Source organism: Fundulus heteroclitus, chromosome 22 (assembly GCF_011125445.2).
Source record: "Fundulus heteroclitus isolate FHET01 chromosome 22, MU-UCD_Fhet_4.1, whole genome shotgun sequence".
Taxonomy (NCBI): Eukaryota; Metazoa; Chordata; class Actinopteri; order Cyprinodontiformes; family Fundulidae; genus Fundulus; species Fundulus heteroclitus.
In genome coordinates, this window is record NC_046382.1 from 590641 (window position 1) to 612060 (window position 21420).

General features: G+C 47.5%; 1 protein-coding gene across 4 annotated transcripts in view; it reads left to right on the forward strand.

Moving 5' to 3' along the window:
* Positions 1 to 342: 342 nt before the first annotated feature.
* LOC105917600 (echinoderm microtubule-associated protein-like 6) overlaps positions 343 to 21420 on the forward strand; it is a 64016-nt gene continuing 42938 nt past the window's right edge. For all 4 annotated transcript variants that reach the window (XM_036126306.1, XM_036126308.1, XM_036126307.1 and 1 more), the window contains exons 1-6: positions 343 to 1719; positions 15839 to 15998; positions 17930 to 18028; positions 18104 to 18172; positions 18967 to 19152; positions 19384 to 19519. In XM_036126306.1, the coding sequence (XP_035982199.1) occupies positions 1523 to 1719; positions 15839 to 15998; positions 17930 to 18028; positions 18104 to 18172; positions 18967 to 19152; positions 19384 to 19519 (847 nt within the window). In that variant the 5' untranslated portion in view covers positions 343 to 1522. The remainder of the gene's footprint in view (positions 1720 to 15838; positions 15999 to 17929; positions 18029 to 18103; positions 18173 to 18966; positions 19153 to 19383; positions 19520 to 21420) is intronic.

The following is a 21420-nucleotide window of genomic DNA, read 5'->3' on the forward strand; positions in this document are numbered from 1 at the left end:
TTATTTTTCTTGTCTTGCTCAATTATATTGTGTTCTTCTTTTTTCTGTTCTTTTTAGAAGGTAAATACTATATATATATATATATATATATATATATATATATATATATATATATACATATATATATATATATATATATATATATATATATATATATATATATATATATATATATATATATATATATATATATATGGGTGGAAAAAACTATTTAAATGTATAAAAGTACATTTAAATAGCTTATTTTTGAATTTCTAAAACCTTTTTTATTATTAAAGTCTTTATTGACTCAGGCTCCTCCTCGTCGGCATTTTCAAAGCTTTTATTTTTAATAACCGGATGTGCGCGCGGGCGTGCCTCTGGATGCGCGCGCCCGTCCGCTGAGCCATCGGGTCTTCAGCAGTCTGCTCCCAGGGAGGCTCTCCTCACACCAGAACCTCCGGTCCGGATCCCGGAGCTCCAGCTCCGGTTCTCTCTGCCCGTCTGAGGGGCGCGGCTGCAGCCGGACGATGCTCTCCTCCTGCGGGGAACCCGCGCTCTCCTCCGGCGTCCTGCGCCCAGGATGCTGCTCCGTGGAGCCGGGGCTGCTCCCCTCCTCTGCCCGCTGAACTTGGACCATCTGCGGGGATTAAACATTTGTCGGTGCCGCTCCCTGCCGCCCCGGCTCCTCGGCTCCTCGGCTCCTCGGCTCTCTCCGGAGCGGCCCGACCCTCCCCGGTGGGAACCAGCCGCCTCCGTTATTCGGTGGATAATTGCTCTCCCCGCTGCGGCTCCTTCTCCAGCTCCTGCGCTCTGGTGGAGATGATGTGAGGAGGGACCACCGCCGGGGGAGAGGATGGGAGGATTATCCTGCAGTGGGATTATATTTCCAGGATCAGGGATGGAGCCGTGCCCCGCTGGCTGAGCCCGGCTGAGTGGGTTTGGACCGGCCAGGAACTTTCCACTCCAGATTTACCCACGTCTGCCTCCAGAATTCATCCGGGAAGGGGAAACGCCCCTCCTCAGGTCCAGACCGGAGCCCTCCTGGTTCAGAACCAGAGAAAAGTTGATGAAACAGGAGGATCCGACAGGGTGGTGGCCGGTTCTGGTTCTGGTTCTGGTTCTGAGCCTGCAGAGATTCAGCCCTGACCAATAAGAAAAGCCACCAGCTGTCAGAACCTTCTCTGTGTTCTCCACAGGTTTAAAGATCTTAGAGGTTTCATCGTGGAGGAGTCAGAACCGGGCCTCTGTTCTGGTTCTGAAGAGGTCCAGTCCAGCCTCGCCTCTTCTTCTCTGAACCTTTGTCTGATTTAAATAAAAACATTATCCAGTAAAAAATAAGAATCAGAGGAAATCTGTTGCCTTGAACCGGAATGACCGGATTTTTGTAGTGACAGAACCAGAACCAGAACCACCCACACTGTTAAAGAGCTCCATCCTTCTGTTCTGGAGGATCCTGAACAATATCCAGAACCAGAGCACCAGAAGGAGGAAGAGGAGGAGGAGGAGGAGGAGGACAGCGGGTCCCGTCAGATGAGGGAGCATGTCGGACCGGACCGCCCCGGGCTGCCGCCTCAGACTGGACTGGGTCTACGGGTACCGGGGCCACCAGTGCCGCAACAACCTCTTCTACACCGCCGGCAAGGAGCTGGTGTACTTCGTGGCCGGGGTGGGCGTGGTCTACAACACCAGGGAGCACAGCCAGAGGTTCTACCTGGGTCACAACGATGACATCATCAGGTAAGACACCTGGAACCGGACGACCCGGCGCACCAGAACCAGGACAGGACCTGCGCTGTTAATGGTCGCTAAGTTCATTTAGTTTTACTCCCACTGACCACTTCCTCGTTGGCAAACATTAAAGCAGCCAATCACAGGGCAGCTAGATGACCTGGTGCAGGTGGAGGTGAGAACCCGGGTGGAGAAGAGGTCCAATTGGTGCCGAGCGGCCAGAAGAAGAGCAGAAACACCCGTTAAGGCAGATTAATTATGAACAAAGCTCTGATGAAGATGATTAAAATGTTCTTCTATGAAGCAGACAGGGACCTTCTCCCTTAAACTGGTCCTGGTTCTGACGGTTCTGGTTCTGATTTTGGATAGAAAACAGAACCGAGGCACGAAGCAGACGGTGAAGATGGTTGTTCTTAGTCGTGGAGGTGATGGAGACGAGTTAATGTCCCTCAGCTCAGCCTCAGTAGAGCAGCGGCGGGTCGTCCTGGCTCTTTGGACCTGGATGGACCTTCTGCCAGATTCCTGGTTGGAGGTCTCAGGGACTCCTGGTATGATGGAAGTGTTTCTGGTGCTGCTGATGAAACCTGAAACAGCTTCCATCCCTTTCTCCCTGGATGAAAACTCTGCCAACGACGTTTAGAACAAGTCACCCAGGGCAGGGAGACTCTGTTGGGGGGGGGGGGGGGGTCCTTCTGGGTCCTTCAGGGTCTGTTAGATCAGGAGTCACCAACCTTTTATAAACTGAGAGCTACTTTATTATAGGAAGGGCTACCTGTGCTGACCATTTAACTAGAAGAGTCAGAGTTCATCTTAACTTTATGTAAAATAAACACATTATTCATGCTTTGTTGTAGATATTGTCATTTTTAAATCTGTCTAAATGCAGGTGTGAATAAACAGGAAGAGTAACAGGATAAAGTTAAGTAGCTTTAGATGCAGCTCAGTGGCGGTTGTACCACTGTGGTACAACCGCCACATGTGGCCCCTGAGGACCACATGTGGCGGCCAGGGGTCCTGGCCGCCACATGTGGTCCTCAGGGGCTGCCTGGAGCCCGCGGGCCCCATGTTGGTGACCCCTGCTGTGGGCTTTCTGCTGGATGTTAGCTGCTGCTGCCGCTGCTGCTGCTGCTGCTGGTGCTGGGGCAGAGATCTCTGAGGGGGGAGATCCTGCACTGATGGGAGTTTGAAGAAAAGCCACATTAGATCCATGCAGCTCAACACTTCAGGTGTGGTTGTAGCCTGATGTCTGTGTGTGTGTGTGTGTGTGTGTGTGGGGGGGGGGGCATTTAAACTGCTGTTTCTTTTGTTATAGAGCAGACTACAAATACCTTTATTGTCCCTCACACTGCAAACAGGGAACTAAAAGTATGTAAAGTGTTCTTGAAATCGTTGTATTTGTCCTTGATTTGAGCAGCTAAATAAGACAATCTGCCAATGGAATAAGATAAGATAAGAATAAGAACAGCTCATCTCCATCACCTTATATATGGTGCAGAGTATCTAATTATTTTATTTTAGGGTTAAAATACTCATACTATCATTGGTAAATAGTCATATTTAGCTGCTCAAATCAAGGGAAAATATACCAATTTCAAAACGATGCCTACCTATAGTTCTCTTTTTGCAGGTCAGCTGGGAAATTCATGTCTGACAGATAAAAACAGGTAGATAGGAGAGTTTAGACTGACACACATTATTTATTAATGAGTTAAAAGCTACATTTAAAGTTAGGAGAGAGAAATCCTGTTTAATTATGAACAGATAATAGTAATGACAGCTTGGTGATGGGCCGCTGTGGTCCGGCTGCTGCTGTGATGAAGCTGCAGATCCTCCAGAGCGTCCATAAAGCTGCAGATCCTCCAGAGTGTCCTTAAAGCTGCAGATCCTCCAGAGCGTCCATAAAGCTGCAGATCCTCCAGAGCGTCCTTAAAGCTGCAGATCCTCCAGAGCGTCCATAAAGCTGCAGATCCTCCAGAGCGTCCTTAAAGCTGCAGATCCTCCAGAGCGTCCTTAAAGCTGCAGATCCTCCAGAGCGTCCATAAAGCTGCAGATCCTCCAGAGCGTCCTTAAAGCTGCAGATCCTCCAGAGCGTCCATAAAGCTGCAGATCCTCCAGAGCGTCCATAAAGCTGCAGATCCACCAGAGCGTCCTTAAAGCTGCAGATCCTCCAGAGCGTCCATAAAGCTGCAGATCCTCCAGAGCGTCCATAAAGCTGCAGATCCTCCAGAGCGTCCATAAAGCTGCAGATCCTCCAGAGCGTCCATAAAGCTGCAGATCCTCCAGAGGGTCCATAAAGCTGCAGATCCTCCAGAGGGTCCATAAAGCTGCAGATCCTCCAGAGCGTCCATAAAGCTGCAGATCCTCCAGAGCGTCCATAAAGCTGCAGATCCTCCAGAGCGTCCTTAAAGCTGCAGATCCTCCAGAGCGTCCATAAAGCTGCAGATCCTCCAGAGCGTCCATAAAGCTGCAGATCCTCCAGAGCGTCCATAAAGCTGCAGATCCTCCAGAGGGTCCATAAAGCTGCAGATCCTCCAGAGGGTCCATAAAGCTGCAGATCCTCCAGAGCGTCCATAAAGCTGCAGATCCTCCAGAGCGTCCATAAAGCTGCAGATCCTCCAGAGCGTCCTTAAAGCTGCAGATCCTCCAGAGCGTCCATAAAGCTGCAGATCCTCCAGAGCGTCCATAAAGCTGCAGATCCTCCAGAGCGTCCATAAAGCTGCAGATCCTCCAGAGCGTCCTTAAAGCTGCAGATCCTCCAGAGCGTCCATAAAGCTGCAGATCCTCCAGAGCGTCCATAAAGCTGCAGATCCTCTAGAGCGTCCATAAAGCTGCAGATCCTCCAGAGCGTCCTTAAAGCTGCAGATCCTCCAGAGCGTCCATAAAGCTGCAGATCCTCCAGAGCGTCCTTAAAGCTGCAGATCCTCCAGAGCGTCCATAAAGCTGCAGATCCTCCAGAGCGTCCATAAAGCTGCAGATCCTCCAGAGCGTCCTTAAAGCTGCAGATCCTCCAGAGCGTCCTTAAAGCTGCAGATCCTCCAGAGCGTCCATAAAGCTGCTGATCCTCCAGAGCGTCCATAACGCTGCAGATCCTCCAGAGCGTCCTTAAAGCTGCAGATCCTCCAGAGCGTCCATAAAGCTGCAGATCCTCCAGAGCGTCCTTAAAGCTGCAGATCCTCCAGAGCGTCCTTAAAGCTGCAGATCCTCCAGAGCGTCCATAAAGCTGCAGATCCTCCAGAGGGTCCATAAAGCTGCAGATCCTCCAGAGCGTCCATAAAGCTGCAGATCCTCCAGAGCGTCCATAAAGCTGCAGATCCACCAGAGCGTCCATAAAGCTGCAGATCCTCCAGAGCGTCCATAAAGCTGCAGATCCTCCAGAGCGTCCTTAAAGCTGCAGATCCTCCAGAGCGTCCATAAAGCTGCAGATCCTCCAGAGCGTCCTTAAAGCTGCAGATCCTCCAGAGCGTCCATAAAGCTGCAGATCCTCCAGAGCGTCCATAAAGCTGCAGATCCACCAGAGCGTCCATAAAGCTGCAGATCCACCAGAGCGTCCATAAAGCTGCAGATCCTCCAGAGCGTCCATAAAGCTGCAGATCCTCCAGAGGGTCCATAAAGCTGCAGATCCTCCAGAGGGTCCATAAAGCTGCAGATCCTCCAGAGCGTCCTTAAAGCTGCAGATCCTCCAGAGCGTCCATAAAGCTGCAGATCCTCCAGAGCGTCCATAAAGCTGCAGATCCTCCAGAGCGTCCATGAAGCTGCAGATCCTCCAGATCGTCCATAAAGCTGCAGATCCTCCAGAGCGTCCTTAAAGCTGCAGATCCTCCAGAGCGTCCTTCCTCCTTCAGACTGTGACGGAACATCTCTCCTGCAGAGAAAACCCAGAGAGCCTGAGCAGAGGAACCAGCTGGAGGCTCAGAAACATTCAGCTAGGATTAAACCTCAGCGTCAGGAACAGCTCTGTGGGTTTTCTCTGAATCTTCTCTGCAGCGTCCAGCTGCTGCATGCAGACGCTGATAATCTGCCTGATGGAAGCAGATCTGTGAACTCACGGCGACACAGAGCGACGCACACAATAACTAAACCTTTGTTCAGAGCATCAATCACCCAGGAAGCTCTGATCTGGGATTATTTTCTACTGAAACCAGCAGAAACGCAGCAGAAAGATTTACATCTTTAAATAATGAATTTATTCTGTGTTTGTCTCAGATTGATTTAGTTTAGTCAGAAATAACAGGCGACCACTGAGAGGACGGTTTATAACTAAGAACCCAGATTTTCTGCTAGATCCGAGCAGGAGCCTCCAGTCTTCTGCTGATGCTCCTGATGGTTCATCAGGACCATCAGGACCATCAGAGTCCATCCAGAACCATTAAAAAACCCAGTCTGCAGGCTTAGGTGTGTCCTGGTCCTGGTTCTGGTCCTGGTCCTGGTCCTGGTTCTGTTTCTGTTCCTGTTCCTGGTCCTGGTCCTGGTCCTGGTTCTGGTCCTGGTCCTGGTCCTTGTCCTGGTCCTGGTCCTGGTCCTGGTCCTGGTTCTGGTTCTGGTCCTGTTCCTGGTTCTGGTCCTGGTTCTGAAGCCGACCCCCCCGGCCTTAGAGCAGACTCATCCTATCAGCTGATGGGTCCAGTTCTGGTCACTCAGGTTTATTGCAGCGTCTCCAGGATGAACTCCTGTTCTCCTGATTTATTGGGCTGTTACAGATTTTCAGTCTTTTTTACACCATATTTGCTTATTTTCTGTGTTTTAGTCTCTGTAGTTATTTTAAACCTTCCTGTCAGTCGTTGTTGGATCCCTCCTGGTTCCTCTGATGCTCCTGTTCATCCTGGTGCTCAGGAAGAGTCACTATAACTGGACTGGATGCTGGTTCCACACCAGAGAGCTTAGCTCACGCTGTCCAGACTCCTGTCCAGAGTTTCTGCTGATGGCTCAGATCCAGAGCTGCAGCCGGTCTGACCAGGGATCCAGAGACCCCCCCCCCCCACTAGTAATCAGATCTTCATTTCCATCCACCAGAGCCATTTGGAGAGAAAGTAGCAGGAGGACTCCAGGATGGTTTCAGATCTGAGGGAAGCTGCTCAGCCTGATCAGTTTCTACATCATGTGACATTCAGCCACAGCTTCCCTTTGAGTCCTCACAGGCTCTAAATTCTCCACTTTATTTAAGTCTAAAAACTTTTTATGTCACAATAGTGTTCTCTTTTGGAGACGTTGCGATGTCTTCATCCAGTTTGTCTCATGAATCCGACCAATCAGATCTGAGAAAGGCTTTCAGGAGAATTTAGCTTCATGTCAGACGTTCACTCAGCTCAGATGAAACTCTGATTCCTGAGAAACGAGGCAGCAGAGGGGAGGCTGGTGATTCAGGGAGGTCGCTCATTCATGGAAACACACACACACACACACACACACACACAGTAACACACACACACACACACACACACACACACACACACACACACACACACACACACACACCTGGTATTCAGCCTATGAGTCATCCCAGCAGCTCGGACAGCTTTTACAGCTGCAGCCTGGGGTGTTTTCTGTGTGTGTGTGTGTGTGTGTGTGTGTGTGTGTGTGTGTGTGTGTGTGTGTGTGTGTGTGTGTGTGTGTGTGTGTGTGTGTGTGACTAATTGTGAAGCTGAATGCTGCCTCTTCCACATCAGCGCCTCTGATGAGCGTCAGGTTTGTGTCTGGGTCCAGGTCTCCCTCCCTGCTGCCTGCAGGTGGACCAGTGGTTAGCATGCTAGCCCAGTGGTTAGCATGCTAGCCCAGTGGTTAGCATGCTAGTCCAGTGGTTAGCATGCTAGCCCAGTGGTTAGCATGCTAGCCCAGTGGTTAGCATGCTAGCCCAGTGGTTAGCATGCTAGCCCAGTGGTTAGCATGCTAGCCTCACAGCTAGAAGGTCTGTCAGAGTCCTGGTTCTCCTGCCACTGAAGACATGCCGGTCCGGTCGGCCATCAGTGGCAGCAGCTCAGGCTGACCCTCTATCTGAGTTTATAATGACAGATAATCAGAATGTTTGGCTGATCTGTTGTTTTATCAGCACCGACCCACAAACACTGCAGGTCTCCTGCTGCTTTACACGCACTGCAGCTTTCTGGATCTTTCTGGAGCTTTCTGGAGCTTTTCTGGATCTTTTCTGGATCTTTTCTGGGTCTTTTCTGGACCTTTCTGGAGCTTTTCTGGAGCTTTTCTGGTCCTCTGAGCATCTCAGCACTGCTGGACCTGCAGGCTGCTGCTCAGAACATGGTCTCCTCCCCAACCTCTCTGCTCTTTAGCTGCTGTTCATCGTTCATGATCCGGTTCTGGATCATTTTCCTGGGCAGAACCGGATCTGCAGTTTCATTTCCCTCCTTGGAGGTTAAAGTTGACGTTCCTCTGATGCCTTTTCTTTCTTCTCTGCTGTTTTCAGGTGGAAGCTGTGACTGCTGCCCAGGTTATTGTGTCTCAGCTATGAAAGTTATATATTATATATTATTATAGATCATATCTGTGATGGTGTGTGCCTCTCCTCTGACATTTGGGCCAATTAGAGCCCGCCCAGCTGCCGGGTCAGTGCGCTCTGGTTCTCCCTTCCTTTCTCTTCTGTCCCACTTCCTGCCGGTGGCCTGCAGGCAGAAGTTCCCGACCAGCCGAGCTCACAGAGCGCAGCATCATTATGTTTGTGTTTCTGCTTGAATGAGTAAAGTGGAGCGGCTGTCTGGAGGCAGAACCAGAGTCCACAGCTCCTCTGAGCCGCCTGCAGGCCTTCTGCTAACACATTCATTCATTACAGGAACTCTGCTCCACTTTTCACATTTAAACCCACCAGCATGTCTCTGCTCATCCGCCTGGCTGTTAAATGCGGTTCTGTTTGGACCCGTTGTTCTGTTGGCGACCCGGTTTGGACCGAGCAGCAGCTGCAGATGGCCTGACTGCTTTGCCCTCATCATCATGCCTCCTCCACCGTGCCCTGTAGCTCTAAGGTGTTGGTGCTGGAATGCTGGGTTTTCCTAAGCATGGTTCTGTGCTTCTAGAACCTTCTTCTAGTCGTTCTCCATGAAGCTCTGATTTAAGGTGTTCAGAACTTAGTCGTCCCGTTGATGGACCCACCTGAGCTGTGGGTCTCTGCAGCTCCTCCAGAGCCACCATGGTCCTCCTGCTTCTCTGATCAATGCTCTCCTGGTCCAGCCTGTCAGTCCAGGTGGACGTCCATGTCCTGGTAGGTCTGCAGGTGGTCCATCCTCTCTCCAGGTCCACATGTTGTTGAATGTGGATGTTCTCTGGAGAACCTCTGAGGCCAGAACCAGAACATCTGGATCTATATAACCCATCTGGGTTAGGGGGCAGCAGAGGTTTATATCTGAGAACATGTTAAAGCTGCAGAACATTGTTGTTCCTCTTCACAATCATTAGGACACGATGTGGAGGGTTAGAGCGTATAATCCTGCCTGACTGATCAGATGGATCAGGTCTGAGTTCTGACAGCGGGTCCACCAGGTCCAGCAGGTCCACCAGGTCCAGCGGGTCCAGCGGGTCCAGCTGGTCCAGCAGGTCCAGCTGGTCCACCAGGTCCAGCTGGTCCACCAGGTCCACCAGGTCCAGCAGGTCCAGCGGGTCCACCAGGTCCAGCCGGTGCTCAGGAGACCTCCTGTGTCCGGCGTCAGGTCCTGCTGCTGTTTGCGTTTGCAGGCGGAGAGCGTCTGGTCTCCCTGTTGACACAGCGGGTCACGTGGGAGGAGCAGAGCGATGGAGCCCAGATTACAGGTCTGCTCAGACACAGAGGCAGGACTGCTGTTTGACAAACAGACGCTGTCGCTCTGAGGATCTGACAGAAGAACCAACACTGCCTCATTCCAGCTCTCCTCCATGACATAAAGACCACCAGTTCTTCAGCTTCTAGTCTGGTTTTATTTTAAGGCTCTGGTGGCTCCCAGACAGGATACTGGTGCAAAGCTCTTTGGGTCAGGACTGAGGACGGAGACCTCCTTATGGGACATGTCACCTGTGAAGATCTCCTGAAGGTCTGCAGATCTTCTCTGGACACAGAGCTGATATCACCAGTGGGTGGAGGCAGATGAGCGTTCACACTGAGCCTGGTTCTGGTTCTGCTGGAGGTTCTCCTCCCTGTTAAAGGGGAGTTTTCCTCTCCACTGTCGCTTCATGCATGCTCAGTATGAGGGATTGCTGCAAAGCCATCAACAATGCAGACGACTGTCCACTGTGGCTCTACGCTCTTTCAGGAGGAGTGAATGCTGCTTGGAGAGACTTGATGCAACCTGCTGGGTTTCCTTAGAGAGGAAACTTTCTCACCAACCTGGAGGATCTGATGGAGTCTGACTTTGGAAAGAGCCTTGAGTTGATTTGTTGTGAAGTGGAGCTATTTAAATAAAACTGAATTGAATCATGTTGATTCTTTCCGCGCGTCCTACAACATGAAACATCTCCTCCTCAGTGGGTTCTGCAGAGTTCAGGCGTCAGATGGATCTGGTCTCACTGCTGTTTGGAGACATCAGTAGAATCCATCTTATTATTGATTTGCTCTCCAAACCTCTTGTACTGAACCGGTTTCTGGGTTCCTCCATCAGTCCCGTTTATCAACGCTGTTTTGTGGGTTTAAATCATCTGTAATTTAATTTAAAACATTTCTATAAATAAATCTAACAGGAGTTAAAGTTCAGCAGCTCGTCTTCCTTCATGACGCTGCTGGTTGAAGGACTTCCTGGGTCCATTAACACGGATCTCCAGGCTCTTCCTCTAGACTGACCCGTTCAGGCAGAACCAGAACCCCTGCTGGGAGTCGGCCCAGCAGGTTCTGGTTCTGGTTCTGCCTCCTTCATGCTGTGAACCAGCGGCTCGTTGTTCCTCCTGACAGGCTGATGGCTCAGCGATGCGTTCACTGACAGTAGGAAATGCTGCGGGCTGGTATCTGGGCTGCAGGACGGGTTCTGAACTGGAAGCAGATCATTTACGCTCATGTTCTTCTTCTTTTGTTCCCAGGCGCTTCTTTTATTTCTCCACATGTTTGTTTCTGTTCCTTTTGGTCCGTTTTTCTCCAGTTTTTGGTTCTGAACCATTTTTCTTTTGCTTCATCAGTTTCCTGTCATCAATAGTTTAGCTGTTTGGCTCATATTTGATTTTCATCCCCTCTTTTTCATTGTTTTCAGTTTATTATCATTTTTTTTGCTTCTTCTGTTTTTCAAAGTCAGACTTTTAGGTTTTTCACATTCATGATTTTTAACGCTGACCTTTTTCCACATCTTTATATTTAAATTGATCTTATTTTTTGTTCTTCTCTCTTGTTTATCTGAACTTGTTCTCTCTTATTTCATGTGATAAAACGTTGTTTTATGGTTTCTCCTGTTGTTTTTAATCTTTGGTCGTCTTTTTATTCTGTTTTTATGTTTATTTCTTTGCTTTGGCCTGTTTTGTGGCTGGTTTGCCTCGTTTGTTTCCTTACAGTGGAGCATGCTTCTGTCTTCATCATGTCCATCTTTAGATCTTCATTAAAGACAACTCCAGGTTTTATTGCTGACTCGGTGAACGCTGGTCTCCGTGTTTCTGCTGGTCATGTGAAGAGAAGCGGCCGTCTTGCTGGTGACAGATCTGATGGCAGCAGCCAGAGCAGCAAGCTGCTGCCCGGCGGCTCGGAGCCTTCGCAGCTCAGTGGTCTTCATTAAGATGATGAGTAAGAAATGATCTGTGCAGCATCCCACCGCCAATCTGCCCCGCAGCCCTCAATGTTCTGCCGATCCGCTGGCACTCCGTCCTGCACGCACAGATTTATCCAGTAAAGCTCTGCTCAGCTTCACAAACTGCATCCAATCAGCTCACTGCGAGGAGGCAGGGGTCAAAGGTCAGCTTCCTGCAGGCAGCACCCTGTGGTTTCACTCAGGAAATGATTTATGCAAAGATTTCCTACAAAACCCAAAGATTTCAAACCGCATTTGGTGAAATAAGAATCTGTGATCGTATTTAATGCTGCAGCTGCAGCTGAGGAGGCATTCAGACAGAGTCAGGAAGCCAGACGGGTTTATAATCTGGGTCCAGATCTGGACTCACTTGGCTGAGTTCTGACAGAACAGACCCGGCTCAGATGAGGAGATGTTTGTCCTCGGAGCAGAAGGAGTTTTATTTACAGCCTTCTTATTGTCTCTGTTAGAAATGCCTGGAAGCTGAAAGGTACCAGCTGTCTGGGTCTCAGACGTCCAGAGAAGAAGAAGTCCAGATCTTCACGGCTGATAACCAGCAGAGTGAAGCTGAAACTAGTTCTCTCTAAGCTCTGTTCATTCATCCAGACGTTGTTTGGACATTAAGTCCAGCTTAAAATGTGAAACCAGGTTTATGAGCCTTTGATCTTTGACCCGTTTAATGTCTTTTTATGCCATAAATTAAACTGATGAACACGAGAGCTGTTGATCCAGGCTGAACTCGTTCTAAAATCATTTTTATGAATAAAAACAAACACGATGTTCATCATCAGTTGGTGGGAACAGAGGCTGAACATTGAAAGGCAACACGGTCACTGAAACTGGTTCATAATAACTTCCATCCTACAGAGGATGTAGAATCTAATATTGTTATTATTATTATTATTATTATTATAGATTTAAACAGTCAAGGAGGCAGATGGTCTGGTCCTGACGCCTCCTGAGCGCCACCATGTGGAGGTTTCCCCGTCACCCTCCAGTAAGCAGACTTGGGGGCAGAGCCGACCCTCTGGAGGACCGACCTGACCAAACCTGGGTCTACCACCCTGCAGGAAAACCTTCTTCCTGGGCAGGTGTCCAATGTGTGGCGCGGGGGCCGTATGGGGCCCTTGGAATGATTTTATAAGGCCCCCAAACCCGATTCAAGATTGTTAGAAACTTGTCAGAACAGGCAGTTGATGGGATTGGATGTATTTTTGTTTAGGTGTCGTTATTTTCACTGACAAATAAAAAAAAATCATCTCAAAGTGTAAAATGTTCAGCATGACAGGAACTATGAGTCTCTAATTCACCGTTTTGCTGTGAGTAAAAGGTTCTTTTAGATGTTTAGATGTAGAATATTTTGTCATTCAGACTTTGTTTTTAGACCTGTTCTTGTAGTTTTGCTGTTTATCATTTTGGATAATTTCTGCCTTATAGTTGTCTAATTATGCAAAGAGTCTAAAGAGTCCTGACTCATTATAGTTTTCTAACGTTTCCATGGTTTAGTCGTTGTTTAGTGGCTCTGACTCTGAGGTTCTCGGATGAATCTGGGCTCCAATAAACCATATTGAGGATAAATCAGCGAGTGTTCAGCTGATACGCCTCAGGTTGATGGATGCTGCTGATCTCTGTCCTCAGACACAGAAAGACATTTCTGTCCTGACCCAACCCTCACATCATCTCAGGAATATTTAGAAAGTGGAAGCTGGCAGCGATTGTGTTTCACCAGCATTCATTGAAGCTTTCCTCCCTCTCCAGCTTTCAGTCAGATCTCGTTTATCTCACACAACTTTGATCTGCAGGAAGCTGAGTTTTACTTTAAGAATATTTCACATTTCTCGCCAACCTGTTTACATAGAAACCAGGTTTTAACGAGGGAAAAACCTAACGAGATTTTAAGCTCCACTTAAAGTGTCGTACCTTTTTGCCGTACAAATATTTCCTAGTTTTGGATCCTAAAACCAAACTGATTTTGGAAAGTATGTGACAGGAAAGGAAATCAGACGTTAACGTGACCTGAGTCATCGATTTTCAACCTGCTGATGAATCTTCAGGATGGATAATCAGTTAGAAACGTTCCTGGGATTAAACAGATTCTCATTCTTCCTCTAAAGAAACAGTCGGGTTCTTCGGTTTAGAACCGTGATCCAGTTCAGCTTTTCCAGAACCTGAAAATAAAACCATTTGCTGCCGTCCTTTATTAACCCATGTTAACCAGCTTTGAGTTTCTGTCGTGTTTCTGGCGTTTCAGTCAGACGTAAGGTGACGTCTGTCTAAAACAACAGAGGTCAGGGGTCAAAGGTCAGACAGGTCAGAGGGTCGCCATGTGGAGGCTCACCTCTTGGTGGCGTCCATACATTCTTCCAGCTTCATGTTTGAAACTCACCTGCAGGTCCGGACTGGATGTGGGCCCCGGGGACCCAGATAGATTTGGTTCTCTGCCCACAGGTAGTTAGAAATGGATCAACTTCAAGGTTGTAGACCTGGTCCAATTAAAAAAATAGTTTGTCTGAAACATTCCCAATAAAAAAAATGGGCCAAACAGTACAGCAGCAAACCGGGCCTGAGGGACAGTGTAACACAATCACAGCGGGACCCCAAGGCATCAGAATCTAAAGCTGCTCATGCGTCTGACGTGGGTCGGTTTCTGGGTTCTGGGTTCTGGGTTCGGTCGGTCGGGGCTATAACATCATGGCTCTGATAAAATCCAAACTGCTCACAGTGTTCTGGGCTTGAAGTTCTGTTAATCCTGTAAAACAGCATCTTTACAGAACCAACGTTTACCAAAACAAAAATCCAAAACTGTAACGGCCCTCACAACGTCTCCCCCCCCCCTCCCTTGTTCCCTCTGTGTTTATGGACCCGGCTCAGTTTAATCTGTCTTTAGGGTCTGTAAGCACAGGAAGCGTGCTGAACCGGACCCCCGGGTCGTTCTGGGTCCGGATCAGGTTTGGTCTCTGCAGCTCTGAGAGTAAAACCGTGTTTTATAACGAGGGGAACGTCTGCAGAGGGAGAGCCACTGAGGAAATGTTGTAATTTAGTTCATTAGTTCCCAAAATAAAAGCCCAGATGTGCTGAATGTGAGTCCAACAGAACCGACGCCTGTTTCTGGCTTTTAATGATGGAAACATAAATCAGAACAGAAGGAATCAGAACAAGATGGCGGCAGCAGGTATGATCCGCCGCAGCGTGTCGTGTTTGACCTTGACTTCACAGCTCCGGCGCCCTTGGTGATTTAGTTGTCATGACAACGTGCCAGCCTACTGATTGGCTGGAAGGCTAAGGCGAGAGTCGGCGAGCAGACGCGTGTTTGATCAATGAAGCTCTGAGGCCGACACACCTGTTCTGTTCTTAACACACAGGGAACCAGTGAACTGGTCTGATTCATTAAGATTGTCTCAGCGATGGTTCTGATGGGGGGGGGGCAGATAAGGACACGAGGCATCAGGATTCATCAGGGTTTTAATCAGGAAGGAACCAAGATCATCTGTAGACCGATTTCTGGAGTCCAGGTTGACTTCTATCTCTGCAGAAGCTCGTCATACCCAAAACAAAAACTACACGCTGGGAAAAAACAAATCAAAGAAAGAAGGAGTGAGTTCAGTAAACTTTACCTTCTACATTTCTAAATCATCTTATAAACATCTCTGCAGGACAGAGGATGGGTCAGAACTGCAGCTGGACCCTCCTCATCCTCATCTAGGCCTCAGGAACCAGCATCTCTGTGGAGAAGATGTGAACCTGGAAGCAGCAGCTCTAAAATCTCTGCATCAATGCTGCCATCAGAGAGGAGCAGATGATCCAAGTCCAGACAACGATCCAGCTGGATGCTCCTTTTCCACCAACCATCCCGAGAACTGGTCCATGATGGTCCATCCCAGAAGCCTCTGAGTCCTCCTCTGAGGAGAGCATCAGTCTTTTCTCAACGCAGTGAAGGCCATGAACTCTGGATTGTAGAGCTGGAGGAATGTTCTCCAGGAGAACCCCTCTTCCATGAGGTTCTACCAGCTGCTGATGGGTGATGGTTCTGGATGCAGGTACAGATGTCCAGCAGAAGCTGCTTCCTTGGATAGTTTCATGTTCTCCTGCTCTGTTTTTGTCTAATCGGAGATCCTCAGAACCGCTTTGGTCCTCAGAGACTCTGGGTTTCCTGCTTTGGACCGTATAACTATCACATTTACTCGCTTGAAATCTAAACTTCAGATTTTAGAACGCCTTTATCAGATCCAGAGGGGTTAGGTTTAAAGACAATAATCCTGTTTTCATGTCTTTCACTACAGTAAAGAAACATCTAAGGCTCACATTGAGCATTTCCTTGACATTAAACCTAATTAACTTAATTTAATGTTATTTTATTTAAAACTGATATTTAAAAACATATTTTTGCGTAATCTGTTAGGAATCATGTGCTAGTTGAAACCTTTTTGTCTTCTTTGTCTCTGCTCTCCTCCCCTCAGCCTGGCGTTGCACCCAGAGCGCTCCCTGGTGGCCACTGGGCAGGTGGGGAAGGAGCCCTACGTGTGCGTCTGGGACTCCTTCACCGTGCAGACCGTCTCACTGCTGAGGGACGGACACACGCACGGCGTCGCCTGCCTGGCCTTCAGCGCCGACGGACAGGTGACACACACACACACACGTTGGTCTTTACGTCACTGTGTGGACCGTCCATTGACTTCCATTCATTTTCTATTGCTTTTTATGCCCTAACCCTGAATTTAAACCCAATTCACACCTTAACTCTAAACCTGAGCATTAGCCCAATTTGCACTTTAAGGACCCTTAAAAATGTCCTCACGGCGTTGGTCTACTGTCATGTTTTGGTCCTCAAAACAATAGTTATACAAGTACGCACACACACACACAGACATTAAATTTTTTTTTCTTTAGAGGGACTTTGCATTTACCTCCATTCATTTTACATTAACTTCTATGGTCTAACCCTAAACCCTAACCCAAAAGCAGCAGTGAGTCCTCACAATGTGGTATAAGTTGGAATATCGGGCCTTACACTGTCTCACACACAAACACACAGACACACTGCAGTTCAAGTTAATAATAAATCAGCCACAGATGCAACCTGCACCCTTTGATTTATTATTAACTGGATTTATTTCATTGATCCCAGCGTTGTTCTGGTTTGGTTCCTGCTGTTTGGGTCTGATCCAGAGGAAACCAGATGATGCAGCGCCGTGAAATGGTTCTGTTGGGTTGTTTTGCTTCACAGGATCAGAAAAGGTTTTATTTAAAAATGATGAAAGTCTGTCATGGAGCGACTCGTCTGCAGGCGGGCCGACGTGTTGATCAGAACCTCAGGGAAGGATATTCATCAACCCGACCCGGTTCTGCTCGCACTCACAGATGTTTCCTTCCTGACGTAACGCAGGAGAATCAGAACTTTCTGGGTTTCCTTCGCTGTTCTACATTTTGAGACGACGAAGCAAAGAAAAAAGGGATTTCAACCCAAAACCTCCAGCTGCAGAGAAGATCTGTAGTGATGTGACGAATCAGTGGCTGATCTGAGCAGCACCAGTAAAAGGTTCTGTTTAATGGTTCATCAGCTCATGGCTTATGGGCAGCACCGGGAAGAACTGGACCAGAACTTTGTGTTTTGCTTCATCAGTGATGTGAGAAAGAAAAAACGGATAAAACCCGATTCACACCAGAACCGGTTCTTCATATGGGTCTAAAACAGAGGAGCAGCTATTGAAGGAACTCACTACAAGAAACAGAACCACCAACTGGACCCGGACAAGCTGAGGACAAAGAGACGGCTGGAGATTCTGAGAACCAGTCTGGTGTCCAAACCGGACCTCCAACCTCTGAAATATAAGGAACATACGTCTGATTTTAATTTAGAAAGTATGAAAACGGTCCTGTGGTCGGACCAATCAGAACCAGAGCGACGGACGCTGATGGAGAATCAGAGAACCAGGGAGGAACACAGCGAAGAATCCAACAGAACCCAGTATGAAATGGTTACAGAAGGAACCAAACAGAACCCACCAACTAAAGACAGAACAGGAAAGATCAAAAGGAGAGCAAACCAAAGCTGGCAGGAACCAGACACTAACAGAACCAGTCCAAAAAAACTCTGATCTGGACTTTTAGAGCTTTAATCCAACAGGATGGAGGTCGTAAAACAGGAACCGACCCATAAAAAGGTCCAATTTAAAGTTCTGTTGCTGCAGACGAACAAAAACTTGTTCTGCTTCATCCTCGTCAAGGTCAAAGGTCATTTCACTCCTCATCTTCATCATCATCATCAGTTATTTGTGATGTTTTCAGCATAGATCTGGTAGTGGGACAGTTTTCTCTGTAGTTAAGTGTTCAGGAAGCAGCTTTACCGTCCCGCCATGAGAACAAACGTCTTTTAAGCTGAAAAGGTTCCTTTGTGACAGAATTATTCCACTTCCTCTGGTTCTGTTTTATATTATTACTTAAAACTAAGATTATAAACCTCCTCTCCTGCTTAGGGACAAAGTTCTGGTTCTGAACCTGTAGACAGAACCTAACGCCGGTTGTTCTGACTAACTCGTGTGTCTCCGTAGAGGCTGTCGTCCGTTGGGTTGGATGCTAAGAACACCGTCTGCATCTGGGAATGGAAGAAGGGGAAGATCCTGGCCACAGCCAGCGGACACTCAGACAGGGTAGGAGGCCGCTCCTCTCTCTGGGGGAGGTCCAGACTCCGGTCCTACAGACTAACCGCCTCTCCTCCTCCGCAGATCTTTGACATCTGCTGGGACCCGTTCCAGCAGAACCGTCTGGTGAGCTGCGGAGTCAAACACATCAAGGTGAAACCTGCTGATTTCTGCTCATCTCATGCTTTTATTGTCTGTCCAACCTGCTGGTTCTGGTGAGTCGTTTGTGTCGGTTTGTAATTCAAACGGTGAAACATGAAGCGGTTCCTCTCCAGGAAACCCGTCAGCAGCTCTGACCTCATCAGACAAACTCAGGAGTTTCATGTTAGAAATCAACACCGTCTCCATGTGAATCCCCTTAATTTCAGCTCCTAGCTCCTAGCTCCTAGCTCCTTGGGACATCGTGAGGTTCCTAGGCTAAACTAGCAAAGGAAGGAAGCATTCAGGCTCCTTTTCCTACTTCCTTCCTCACTGGCTGCACCATTCAGAGAACTGCTGATGCACTGCTGCTATGGCTAGAAGCCTGACTCTGTAAGGGTATTTGGATGGAGCCACTGATCCATCAAAATGAGATGTATGGTGGCTCAGAAAGGCCAGAAATGACCAAAAGCCCTGTGCCCACTTACCTGAATCAGGAACACCTGTCCTCACTGGACTGGACAGTAAAACCTGCTGCTTTAAAGACGCGCGACTAAAGAATCAGTCTGTGAAGGAAGGAGGTGATGAAGAGGTGTTACTGACAGGAGCAACAAGACAGGAAGGATTAATAAAAGCTGCAATGTTTGAATTAGTTAATATCTCTGTTGATGGGATGATCTAAAACAATCTAAATAACATTATATGTATATTATATGTATTAACCGTGCTCTCTCTAACGGTTCCTGAACTGATCCAGTTGTTGGATGTTAGGATCCTGATGATTCTGTTACCTCTTGGTGATTCTGCAGTTCTGGTCCCTCTGTGGGAACGCGCTCAGCCCAAAGAGAGGCATTTTTGGGAAGACGGGCGACCTGCAGACCATCCTGTGTGTGGCGTCAGCTAAAGAAGACATCACGTACTCTGGAGCGCTCAACGGAGACATCTACGTGTGGAAAGGACTCAATCTGATGCGGACGGTTCAGTCCGCCCACGGGGTGAGTTAGTCCAAGCATCACCGGGGCAGTTTTCTGACAGAGGAACCGAGTTTAGGTGTTGTTTCCTGCAAACTGCAGATGTTCTCTGGCTCTGTGGGATGAATTTGTCCGTTAGCTCTGTGACTTGTTATTTCCTGCAAACTGCAGATGTTTTCTGGCTCTGTGGGATGAATTTGTCCGTTGGCTCTGTGACTTGTTGCGCTGCTGAAGGTGTCCGGTCCTCCTGTGCAGGCTGGGATCTTCAGCATGTATTCCTGCGAGGAGGGCTTCGCCACTGGAGGCAGAGACGGATGCGTCCGGCTGTGGGACGTCGACTTCAAACCCATCACCAAGATCGACCTGCGGGAGGCGGAGCAGGGATACAAAGGTACGCTCAGGGACCCAACTACACTACAGCTTTTAAAGAGTTTCCTTCTGGTTCCCCACGTTATAATGCAGCCTCTACCGTGCTGTAACTTCAGGATGTTTCCATAGATTCCTCTGCGTCACGGCTGAACTGCATATGTTACGTTTTAGAGTTAAAGTCCTTCAGGTCTGGGTTCAGTTAGTGTTCTGGTTTTGTACCTAGACTAAACCAGCCGGAGACCTTTAAGGGTCCTAATGAGAAATGTGACATTTCTCTGTCCATGTCCTCCATCCTGGCTTTGTGTCGCCGTCTCTCTGAAAGGTTTCCAGGACAAAGAGCCAAGCAGGAGAGAAGGTCATTTATACAGGAAGTCTTTGTCTGCGGATGCTGCTGATGTCTCTGCATCTTTTCTAAGAGTTAAGACGTCTGAAATGTCTCAGCATCACCTCCCGTGTTTAAACAGAGATCAATGATAATTCTGTCCTTTCAGTAATGAGCACAAACGTTTCTCTTCCTGTTGAAGTCCATGTTTGGATCCTTTCTTTCTGCAGCAGAGAAAGACGAGTGACTGCACCAGAACCTCCGGGGGAATCTGTGAACATTTCTGGAAACTTAAACCAATAATAATAAAGTTTCTGTATTTTCCAGACCTGAAAATAATCTCATTTTAGATTAACCTGAGACAGCAGAGCGTTTCTTTTCTGAGAACAGGTTAATTTTTACATGGTGAAGACTTTTATTTGACTTTTTTATTTAATTCCATCTTATTTTTTGTAGAAGAACAGACATACAGCATAGAAACATAGTTATATGTGGAAAATAAGATGCTAGATGTGAAAATCTATTCTTATGGTCTCTACAGAGTTACATTTTTAAGATATCAAGAACCCAGGAAGAAATGACGTGTAGTGATCAGAGATGGTTTTATTTCTATTTCTCAGTTTTTACCGTTTGACAAAATATTGACAGAAACAGTTTTAAGTAGCTTGTAAGAACCAGATACAGATACAGACGTAATCAAACTGCAAATAAGAAAAGTTTTAACAAGGTGAAGAGGAGAAAACATCAGGTAACCTGGAATAAACCAGGATAAACTGGTTTATCAGAGCTCTGCTGCAGAAAAGTGTTTCCACCTCAACCGAAGACTTCTGCTTTTGTTAGACTTTAATGCTTCAGATGATCAAAAGTATTTAATATCAGACAAACACAAGCGTAGTAAACATGAAGTAAAAACCGTCTAAACCAACCTGGTTCTGGGTGAAAAGCTTATTACTGTTAAAATGTGTTTTATCTGAGATTAATTTGAGGGTAAATTTGACCCGCAGAGTCAAGAAACCATTAAACAGAACCTGTTAATGATTTAATGATAAATTATATCTAAAGGCGACGCATTGAGACTCAAATTAAAGAGATTTACGATTGTGAATTCTTGTTTTTGAACAGGAAATATTCCCCTGATATTTCTGACTCCCTCCTAAAGTCCTGAGCTGTGAGCTCGTTTTGCTGTGAAGCTCCAGGGAGACGTTTCCAGCAGAGGAGCAGAAACCTCCCAGACATTATTATGTTCATGCTGAGATCTGGAGTTAACAGGAACTAAAGCAGGTCCTCCATTATCATCATCCTCTGAAGATAAAAATGCCTCTAATGATGAGGAGGACAATTAAACCGTCAGTTTATTATTTTACAGGATAACATGAATAAAACTGTGCTGACATCTTTTCTACTATGGGTTCATGATATTCATTTCCCCAGAACCTTTTTGCCTTCCTCGTCTGATTTAGGAGAATTTTTCTGTTTGCTGTTGCTGAACGTATTTCTGCTTTGGCTAAAGAGTCCTGACCCAATGGAGGTGTCCAATCCGCTTTCAGCTGTCTCTATAGCTCCACCCTCTTTTCTAAATAAGGTCACTTCTGGTATCAGAA